General features: G+C 33.7%; 1 protein-coding gene across 1 annotated transcript; it reads left to right on the forward strand.

Moving 5' to 3' along the window:
* Positions 1–208: 208 nt before the first annotated feature.
* On the forward strand, positions 209–4,869 carry LOC132708106 (uncharacterized). The gene is made up of 8 exons (XM_060680229.1): positions 209–331; positions 402–752; positions 846–941; positions 1,477–1,722; positions 2,013–2,290; positions 2,398–2,676; positions 3,082–3,342; positions 3,512–4,869. Exons 2-8 carry the CDS (start codon positions 414–416, stop codon positions 3,639–3,641), a joined length of 1,629 nt encoding a protein of 542 aa, XP_060536212.1. The 5' UTR covers positions 209–331; positions 402–413; the 3' UTR covers positions 3,642–4,869.
* The last annotated feature ends 6,177 nt before the right edge of the window (positions 4,870–11,046 follow it).

Below are 11,046 nucleotides of genomic sequence, written 5' to 3' on the forward strand. Positions count from 1 at the left end.
ATAAACACAAAAATTAGTTCTGTTCGTGAAGACACGTTACAATCATAAAACTGCCATAAAGAACTAACAATTTTGGTATCTATGATCCCATCTAATGAATACATAGACTGCAGAATTACCGAAAATCCATTGGGCCATGATCTTTTTTGTATCGTGGTCCAGGCGAGCACAAAAAGTAATTTCTCTCTCATAATCTATGAGCAAAGATAAACAAGTCAAACGTCAAAACGTCGGGGAATATGATGTGCGAAACAAAAACATTTTGTTTGGCAGAAGATAAAAAATCTTTCGAATTTTGTATGTAATACGTAAGAAGTCAATTTAAATCAAGGTACTTTGAAACTGAAATTAACACTTCTGACAATAACGAAAGATATAAATCACCATAAATGGTTTTCTAGATTCCCAAGATAATGTTTCGACATCTCCTTTTAATGTCAGGATTGACTTCTACTTGCAACAGAGATTGTTCGGGACGGGGAGAATGTAATAATGGAACATGCATGTGCGACATTAGATTTACAGGGGAACTTTGTGATGACCCCAACTTACCCTATCATGCTGGTATTGGAGGAGTTTTCATATTCATAGCCTTAATCTGCGCCATTCAGCTTATAATGTGTATCATATCTGAATACCAAAGAATGAAAGCACCCTCTCTATTACGAGCTTGTAAGATTACAACGCAGAAAATGATATATTTGGTAATTTGTTTGGCTGGTTTAATAAGAGGTGCCTATTTTATATTTCCAGTAAGTGAATATTCTTAAACAAATTTTTGTGTCAGACATTGTGCTTTTTGAAACTGTTTTCATCATATGTTTTATTTTGAAACTTTTTTTCAGGAATCATTTGAATATGGTTGGTCCAATAGTTTATTGTCGTCTTATTATCCATTGTTGATGTCTAGTGCATCTCTGATTGTATGCTTTTGGGCCGAGGTATGTAATCAAATTATTAGTTACTTTTAGAACCAAGTTTTTAAGTACAATAGATTGCCCTAATATTCATGCAGTAAGTAGCAAAAAAGAGAGTTGATAATGTGGTAATTAGAAAGTATTCTGTTAATTATTGCAAATATCCATCCTTCATTTATCATTGTTAACAATGTGGCATATTTGTTTGTTGAAAAAAGAAGCAAAAAGTTTGATTTACACCCTTATACTTTTAGTGTTACTTTGTGCAGCGTCATATTATCATTAAGCCTTTTCCAAAGAGATTGATTGGGTTATAAAACTTTATAAGGAAGTTACCTATAAGTCTATAATGTTTGTTTGACCAAATTTAGTTTAATAGATATTCCAAATGCAGACATACATAAATTTTTTAAAATTGTTTTCTTCAAGGCTAAGTAGTTATTTGACTTTGAGATATTTATTTTTATACATTATCTGCAAAGGGCAGTTGGAAACATTGTAAATATATATGTGGATTCGGATGTGGATTGCCTCTCTAATGTATTTTTAAATATTGTAGGTCTTTCATTTACAAGGTGTGCATTATGAGAAACCACAGTTCATCTCCAAGTCATTTTTGGGATTTATAACTTTTAATATTATCAGTTATGGTTTGCTGTTTGCTGAATTCATTACAACTCAAATTGCAGAACCTCCACCGAATGATCCAGGTTTTTACAACCACCTCTTCAATGGTTGTTATGCAGTGCTTATGTTCATAGTGGTTATATTTTTCCTAATCTATGGGGTTGAAGTATATTTTAAAGTAAGTACACAGAGTTTTTCTTTTGAAAAATGTATTAACCTAAACATTTGTATCCATTAGCCACAACTAGTAAAAGTGTATTGCATTGATATTTTGATAATATATGTAAAAGCAGAGAAAACTTTTATTGTTAAGTGGTGTTTTCTGTTTAAAATTAAATATATAATAATAATGTTAATATTAATTATCTAAATTGATAAGAAAAAAGAAGATAATATTCAAAGCATTGTTGATTATATTTTGCTGCGCAATAATTAAGAAATGACAGCAACTGGTCATTTTTGTTATAGGTCCGTGGTGGTTTTGTGTCAAAAACTATTGCATGGGCTCCATCTAGGGAATCAGAACCTTTACAAAGTGATCATATTGATGTGAGGCCCCAAATAAATGTATCCCAACTACATCAATCACGCATAGGTCTGCTCAGTCAAGCACTTATGCTTATTGTTATAGCAGGTTTCCTATTTTCTGAAACCTTAAGTGAATTTTGGAAAACTAAAGTACCAATTAATTCAAGGAATTTGCATGACGTGATTTTCAGGGTAGTCGAAATAGGAGTTGCCATATGGTAGGTGGCTCAAATTTTCATTGGCAGTGTTTATGACATTGTCAGTCTTTACAAGTTGATCTAGATGTGATCTAACTTTCTGATTTAGTAAAGTTATCCATTTACAGGTTTCCGGCTGTACTTTGGAACTGTATGCAACCTTCAGAACTATGGATATTGAATCCCAGAAAGTTGTTGGCCAAATTCGATCAACCAAAATGTTCAGAAACAGAAATGTCATCAGTCGATGGAAAGACAGGAAAGGAGGGGGATGGCAGGGAGGATGATGAATTTTTGGATAAAAGAGAGTGTTGGATTTGTTATGATAATGAGAAAAAGGAACCCTTTATCCAACCATGTGACTGCACAGGGGATGTATCAAGTGTACATCATGAATGTCTAAGAAGGTAATGTATTTTATTATTGAGAGCACACATTATAACAGTTCAAGGATTATAGTAAAAAAAGTAAATTAAAAAAGTCATTGATGTATATAATAGCCTAGTGGTCTATTAAGGGCTACAAAATGTGAGTGGAAATGAAGTTGCGTATTATGGGTAGGTGCTTCAAGTCCTGAGATTGATTATTGAAACTAGAAATTGTCACTTTCTTTTTCACTCTTTCACTTCACTCTTATTTATTTTTTGATTAAAGCATCAGGGTAAGAGAAAGAGGAATTACATGATGTGTAAGGGATCCCCATAGATCTGTCTACCTGCAGTTGTTCCACCTATCCATTACCAAGACCCTAAAACTCATAGAAACAATATACACATTTTTTGCAGCAATTATTTAAGTTGTTTTAATTTTAGGTGGTTGATGGAAAGTTCATCCTCTAATAATGAACCATTACGCTGCAAAGTGTGCAAATATGAATATGATATATGCCGTAATAGCGAGTTGAAGTGGGATAAAGGATTTACTGCTAAACACTGGGGTAGCACAGCTGTAATAGTCACTTGCATGTGTGTCACTATTGCCTGTGCCTGGATTGTCATCCAGCTTTACGCAAATTCATATATTAGGATGCTAGCTGCCAGTATTGCACTAATTGTGATATATATTTGCATAAGGTATGATTGGGACTTATAATTCTATTGCTCTCTCTGTGTCTCAATGTTTTTGTCTTTGTCAATATTTTTTATCAAATAATATAAAATATTAAATTAAATTGTTTTCAATTCAAATAAGGTTCACTGTAACAGAATATGACAGACTCTTTAATTCCATTTTGCATTCTAGATTTTTAGGTCAAAACACTCTGAGTGCTTATCAACGAGCCAAAGTAGCTGCTCTTAGTATTGGCGATCACGTGACAACTATAAGTGCCAATGTCAATACCTCAAATTCTCAGACCCAGGAGACTTTGTGAAGTTTAATGATATTCAGTAGTGTGGGAGATTAACAGCATTAATAAAAACTGTAATGCATTAAGAATATTTCCATAAGTTCCATGAAGGAGATTTTTGAATCTTGTAGTAAGGTTAAAATTTGCAATTTTAGGGCCAATATCTATGCCAATATCAATACAATTTTGAATATTGTAACTGTTAGCTATAAGATTAAAAAGTAATCGAATATTCCGTTTTAATCGAAAACCGTTTTTTTAGATATTGTTCTATAATTATTGTAGATAAATTTGTATATTCATATTTCTTTTAAATAGGTGTAGAATGTAGGATTCTTCCATAGGAATTAGTTATGCTGTATATATCTGATTATTAATTGGAATATTTTTAGTTTTTTTCCTGTTACCAGCATACATGTTGGTTGGTTATTACTGAAAGAAATAAACCGTACCTATGCTTGAGTCTGCTATTGTGAGTTTCATGTGAATTGCAGCAGTAATCATAATTTTTGTTAGTTTCTCTTGATCACAATCTTTATATTGAATTATTTTAAATTTTTAATATATTGTTGCACCTCATAAACTAAAACTACCAGGGCAGGAAACTTGCCGCTCCATTTCCCAGTAAAGCTAATGTATGAAATAATTAATTTAATGAACACATATTGTTTGGAATTTAATCACACTGTGAAACATCGCACAAGACAGGACAAAAAATGCTTTTATCCCAGTCACTAAAATCACTAATCCATTTCAGCGGTTGTTTTAACTAAATTTTTGAAAAGCTTCTGTCTTCAAACAAAAATACCCTTCATTAACAATTTAACTAACCATTTTGACAAAGTGACGTAGCGGTGCTTTAAAATATATGTTAAATGTACTTTTGCAGACTTGTCTCAAACATAGATTTTAGAAAACCAACTCTTATGGCAGAAAAAAATTTTGTTGTAATGTGAAATTCTAAGCGTAAAACTCAGTTTTTTTTCATTTACGTTAAAGTTTAAATTTTCAGTTAGTTTAAAGATAAAAAGATAATAATAGAACTTTTGTTTAGGATCTTTTTTGTTCTTAATGTAGGGACTAGGATTTATTTAACGAGGTTATAAATATTAATTCTACCATATAATCTCATGTAAATAGATAGTTGATAGAAATTAGTTTGTTCTGATGCCAAAAAGTGACGTACTTAAAAAAATTTTTCGTTGTTGAATGTTAACTTTGTAAATGTTTGCAAATAAAAATAAAATTGACAAGTTGGTTATCACGCTTTTTACTGTTTGGAATGTAAGAAATTTGCCTTTAATTATAACGGAGACCAGTCAGAAGAAAGATTTGCAAAATATACAGGCGAATCAAAATATAAGTGAACTGATAAAACTAACCAAAATAAATTTAAAAAAAACATTTTTGTAAACAACCAGCAACAAGAGGCTTTAATAGATTTTGTAAGCGATTGCTCTTTGACATTTGTTAAAGCTGGCTAAATGTTTTGGACTAGAAGTCAAAAATCTAGATAAAAAGTCAAGTTATCAGGCTTTTTGGAAAACACATCTAACGTAGATAAAATTAGTTACAGAAAATGTACGTATTGACTTTCTCAAATTACAAATTACGTTTTGGAGCCTGACTGGAATGCAGAATTGCTTATAGGAAGAAATTTCTCCGAAAAATTTCAATATAAAAAGGACTTCGCAAAAGACATAAACATTAGGGCGGAACTATCCCAAAACCAAAAAATAGACCTCCATTACATATTAAATAATCACAACGAATGTATCTTTACTTTTCTAAAAACATTAAAAAAGATAACAGCTGTTAAGATCAAAATTGAAGTGACGAAAATAGTTAAGCATCGCCTATACAGAGTAGCCGAGACAGATAAAAAACTTTTTAGAGACACTGTAATAACTACACTGGAGGAAATTTTTAAAATATTTAAAATGCTAGGCGTCTGATAACCTACGCCGGAAAAGCATTTGTATCGCCAGAATTTAGTAACTATACTGCAGAATGAGGAATAAGGGTATTCACCACTGCAGTTGGCATGGCGAGAAGAAACGGACAGGTCGAAAGAGCAAACAAGACAATGCTAGACTCGTTGGCAACAATGAGTGTCAAATTAGATAACGATATGTGGGACATAAATCTTAAGAACAAACCACATCGCATTAGCAGCAAGAAACATCGTATAATATTTAAATACAAGTTAAGATCAGATGGTGGCAAATATGTCAGAGATGATGAAGTGAATGCCATAGACGTTACTTCATTAAGGAGGGAGGCGGCTAAAAAGCTTGAAGGCGATAGAATCAAACAAAATGAGCGATTTAACAAAAAAAGAGGATCACCAGTTCATTTTTTTGTAGGGGACTTAGTTTTGACTAAGTTTTCCAGCAAACAATAATGAAAGCTAATGATAGATATAGGATCAAAGAAGTCATCCATTCCACTAGGACTAACGTTCATTTTTGCGTAGTTGGAATGGCATCGTCCGTCCTGGCTCAGAATATGTGACTTTTGGCGGCCATACAAAAGATATCGCTAATAAGTATAAGCATCTCACAGCAACCGTTGTCTTAAGATTTTTTCATATTTTGTACAGGTTTTGAGATAAGGTATCATCCCATAATAAACAGTACAATTTAAAATTATTTTAAAGTATACAGGGTGACTCAAAAATGAGCGACGCATAAAACTTTTTTTTTTAATGGAACATCTTATTTTTAAATTTTGCTTCTAATTCATTTTTTGTAACTTTTTTTATTAATAATAATACATACCTAACCCTAATAGTTTTTCCAATATTTTAATTTTGCTAAAAAATACTAGTTTTCATAATTGCAAAAAAATTACGATAGCGCCGTTATTTTTATTATTTCATATTTGATATTAGCGTTATTCAAAGATGATGTACAATTTATACGTAACGGAATTTTAATTAGATGCTACAGGGGATTTTAAATTGAAAAATCTCCATTTTCTTAAATGGCACACCATATATATTATCTTTTCTGAAAGATCTTACAAAAACCTACAACTTTTATTAAGTCATATACCTATTTTTGATACTTTGCGATTTATTTTAACTTTTCCAATATTTACCCTTCATTCTGTCTAAGACTAGCTGGCCGTGATAAAATAACATTACTTTTCTAACGGGAAACCGAAAGTCGCTTTTGAATAGTATATTATGCAACAAGTGCGGTAAATGGCATTTGACACGAGCGGAGCGCAGCGTTTAATAAACGAGTGACCTAAAAAGTTTACCGAACGTGTTGCATATTATACTTTTTTACTCCCGTCTGTAAAATACCTAATTACATACCGATCTAGTGTGCGGGAAGCGTCACTTTACCATGTCAGTTTCGTTTCCCATGAATCCGAGCCATTTCGGACATTTCCGGGATTTTACCGCACGGGTTTGGGAGCGATCGGATGTTTTCGGAGATATTTCCCACGCTTTGAATTTTGATGTTTGTCAATTCTGACGGTCATGTCAGTGAATGTATTTGTGTTGTTTTGCGAAAATGTACCCAAAAACTAACGGTCGTAGAAAAAGTATAGTATGCAGCACGTTCGGTAAACTTTTTAAATCACTCGTTTATTAAAAACTCGCTCCGCTGCGCTCTGCTCGTGTCAAATAAGCTCTTGAGTCAAATGCCCTTTACGCACTTGTTGCATAATATACTATTTTCTACGAGCGCAAAAAAACATGAATACATCTACTGACATGACCGTCAGAATTGACAAACGTAAAATTCAAGGCTTGGGGAAATATCTCCGAAATCATCCGATTGCTCCCAAATCCGTGCGGTAAAATCCCGGAAATGTCCGAAATGGCTAGGATGCGTGGGAAATAAAACTGACGTTGGAAAGTGACACTTCCCACACGTTAGATCGGTGTGTAAGTAGGTATTTTACAGACGAGAGTAGAAAAAAAAATGTTTCTCCAAATTACAAAAATTAGTAGTGTACCATAAGAGTATATTTAACTGACTAACAAATAGTAAAAAACAGTTTTATATGATTAAAAGCATCTTCTTCTTAAGGGTGTAGGGAACGCTCGTGACATAATTGTTCCCTCCTCAGATTCAACTTCGAAGGTTAGCGTGGAAGTTGAACATTGACTAGCTCGATTTCTGGTTCCGCACTGCACCCTTTTTTAAGGATTTTGTTAGTGGTTTAGTTGACTTGGTCAAATTATTAATAAATTTGATACTCTAGGAGATCAAGAAAACCTTAAATCTCTTTTGTTGTTTTATAAATAGGATAGTTCTTAATAGCTTTTATTTTATCAGGATTTGGTTTGATGCCTGAGGGGGTAACTAGATAACCGAGATACGGTTCTTCCTTACGCAAAAACTATGGCTCGGAGACTTTGAAAAACATCCCGTAATTTTTCTATCTGTTCTTGTAACGATGTCGAATAAACAATGATGACTAAATAAACCGCACACCGTTCGTTTTGGAGGCCGCGCAACATTTTGTCTATAATGCGCTGGAAGTTTGCAGGTGCGAAGGCATTCTCAGATATTCATAATGCCCTTGACCGCAATTCAAAGCCGTTTTTGGTACATTTTTTTCACTCATCTGGATCTAATGTAGAAAAATATTGATATTTACCCAATCTGTCCAACAAATCGGTTATATTTGTCAATAGTTTTCTCATTAAATTTGCGGTGGTGCACACATACGCGATTTTCTGGTTCCACTTGGGTCCGACTTTTTACGCACAATTCAAATAGTGAATGACCAAGGAGAATTACTGGTCCTTATTATTTTTTAATGGAGCATTTTTATAATTTGACTTCTGCTTCATATATATACGGAAATCTCTAGAAAATATCAGAATATTTTTTACAGAGTTTTAATATTTCCGCCTTTTCTTCATTGTTTTTATGATTAGTACGAATTGTTTAAGAGATATCCAATTTTAGTTCGTGGTTATAGGAAAAGTTATTTAAAATAGTGGTTAATTTTTGATAAGGTATTTTGATAATTTGTTCACATCGAGGGCTGATACCAGTTTAATCAAACCGGATTTTTCTTGGTGTTTCGAAAGAGTACTTTATTTTTGGCGTGTATAATTATTAGCAAAATCTATATTGATTTAAAAAAATTCTAGATTGTCTGTGTCAATTAAACCACCAAATCCGTTTTGAAATTTAAACAAAAAAAAAATTAAAAGATTTTCCTTAGGCAATTTAAATATTTGGGAAGAAAGTAACAATGTGCTATATTTATGAGCTGAAATTTGATCGTCCCTTGCCCCTATAAATAGGCCTTTTTACATTTTTCGAGTGAGTAGGACTTGACGGACGCATACAACGTATATTCTTACCTAGAGGCCCTTTAAGCCTTGATAAAAATGTTTTAAGGCAAGAACATTCGCAGCGTTAGTATCAACGAAATTTCTTACAAGAATGTCGATACATTCTGGATATTTTCTACTACTTCGGCTGTGCCAACGAATTTTCCAATAAGACAATTAATTCGATAAATATTTTCAAATTTATTTGAATTAGTTTAATCATAAGGATATCACAAGTAGCAAGATATCTGATTAAATCATTAGCGTTTCCATCAAAAGTAGGTACATAGTTTAAGTACTCTGGTTTAACATTGCCATGGCTGTATATAAATTTTTCCTTATACCATTTTGGATAGAAATATTTTGATTATTAATACTATGTGAATCAGTTTAAGACGATTTTTAAATCAGATAAAGTATCAGCTAAGTCTTCTACGGAAAAAACATAATGCGACTCTGGTCATTTTATACAATGGACAGACTCTCCACCAAATTTTTGCCTCCTTGCGAAACCAGAACGATTTGAGAACCAATTCCTCATGAGCTGCAGATGAAATGTCTCCGACAGGTTTTTAATAATTCTTCTTGCACTAGTCACTCAACAAGTTCCGATATTCAGATAAATCGTAGATACGAATAGGTTACCGATCGATTCGAAAAACTTCGGAATATCTAATGACTCCGCTACTTTTCTAACAGGAAACCGAAAGTCGCTTTTTAAAAAACTATATTTTTCCTAATTGAAAAGTAGTTTACCGTGGTCGGGCTAACGCTGTTTTCAGAGTTCGAAGGACCACTTAGGAATCTTTTGGATTCCCGATCGGTTTAGCGGAGTAATAACCACTTAACTTTGTTTTTAACTACTTTAATAAATATACTGTACTCTGCAAGTCAAACCGAAAGAAACAAACTGTATTGATAACTGCATATCAAAATTAATAAAAATTAGGAGGCATTCGCCGAGCGTCTCGACCCACGCCCGTTCTGTGTGAATCCCGTCGGGACCTGTCTTTTTCATCCTTGTCCTAGTGCGGTGTTGTCGGGTTGCGTCAAAGCTTGGAATTAATATTTAGTCTTTCGCCTGAACATACCGTAAGAGGGCATTCAACTGACTAACAAGTAAGCAAATCAAAAATTTTATGTGATTAAAAGTTGACGCGGTAAAATCTGGCTAAGCATCTTCTTGCTATGGCTCGTAACAACTGAGTGAGTAAACTCACAATAGGGTTGTAAACGATAAAAATTTACCAAACGTGTTGCATATATTGTTATACGTTTTCTACAATCATTAGTTTTTGGGTAAATTTTTGCGAAACAACACAAATAAATTCACTCACATGACCGTCAGAATTGACAAACGTCAAAATTTAAGGCGTGGGAAGCACCTCCGAAAATATCCGATTGCTCCCAAACACGTGCTGTAATATCCCGGAAGTGCGCGAGTATTTAATAAACGATTGATTTAATAGTATATTATGCAACAAGAGCGGTAAACGGCATTTGACCCACGAGTTTATTTGACACGAGCGGAGCGCAGCGGGGCGAGTTTTTACTAAACGAGTGAGTTAAAAAGTTTACCGAACGTGCTGCATACTATACTTTTTCTACGACCGTTAGTTTTTGGGTACCTTTTCGCAAAACAACACGAATACATTCCCTCACATAACCGACAGAACTGACAAACGTCAAAGTTCAAGCGTGGGAAATATCTCCGAAAACATCCCATTGGCCCCAAATTCGTGTGGTAAAATCCCGGAAATATCCGAAGTGGCTCGGATTCGTAGGAAACGAAACTGACGCTTCCCGCACGCTAGATCGGTTTGTAATTCGGTATTTTACAGACGGGAGTAGAAAAAAAAGTTTACCGATCGTGTTGCATACCATACTTTTTCTACGAATTTCTACGAATTCCGAAAACATCCGATTACTCCTAAATTCTTGCGGTAAAATCCCAGAAATGTCCAAAGTGGCTCGGATCCGTGAGAAACGAAACTGACGTGGTAAAGTGACGCTTCCCGCATGCTAGATCGGTTTGTAAATAGGTATTTTACAGACAGGAGTAGAAAAAATTTATTGTGCTGTCTGTAGTTTAATGGTGTTTAATCGAACCGTCTGATG

The sequence above is a fragment of the Cylas formicarius genome, unplaced genomic scaffold (assembly GCF_029955315.1).
Source record: "Cylas formicarius isolate icCylForm1 unplaced genomic scaffold, icCylForm1.1 PGA_scaffold_10__41_contigs__length_53128322, whole genome shotgun sequence".
In the NCBI taxonomy this organism is placed as follows: Eukaryota; Metazoa; Arthropoda; class Insecta; order Coleoptera; family Brentidae; genus Cylas; species Cylas formicarius.

Excerpts from the sequence above, each read along its gene's own strand:
- LOC132708106 (XM_060680229.1), top strand. The coding sequence starts at position 414 with ATGTTTCGACATCTCCTTTTAATGTCAGGATTGACTTCTACTTGCAAC. Across the intron at positions 2,291-2,397 it reads GAAATAGGAGTTGCCATATG|GTTTCCGGCTGTACTTTGGA; the intron begins GTAGGTGGCTCA and ends ATCCATTTACAG. Across the intron at positions 3,343-3,511 it reads GTGATATATATTTGCATAAG|ATTTTTAGGTCAAAACACTC; the intron begins GTATGATTGGGA and ends TTTGCATTCTAG.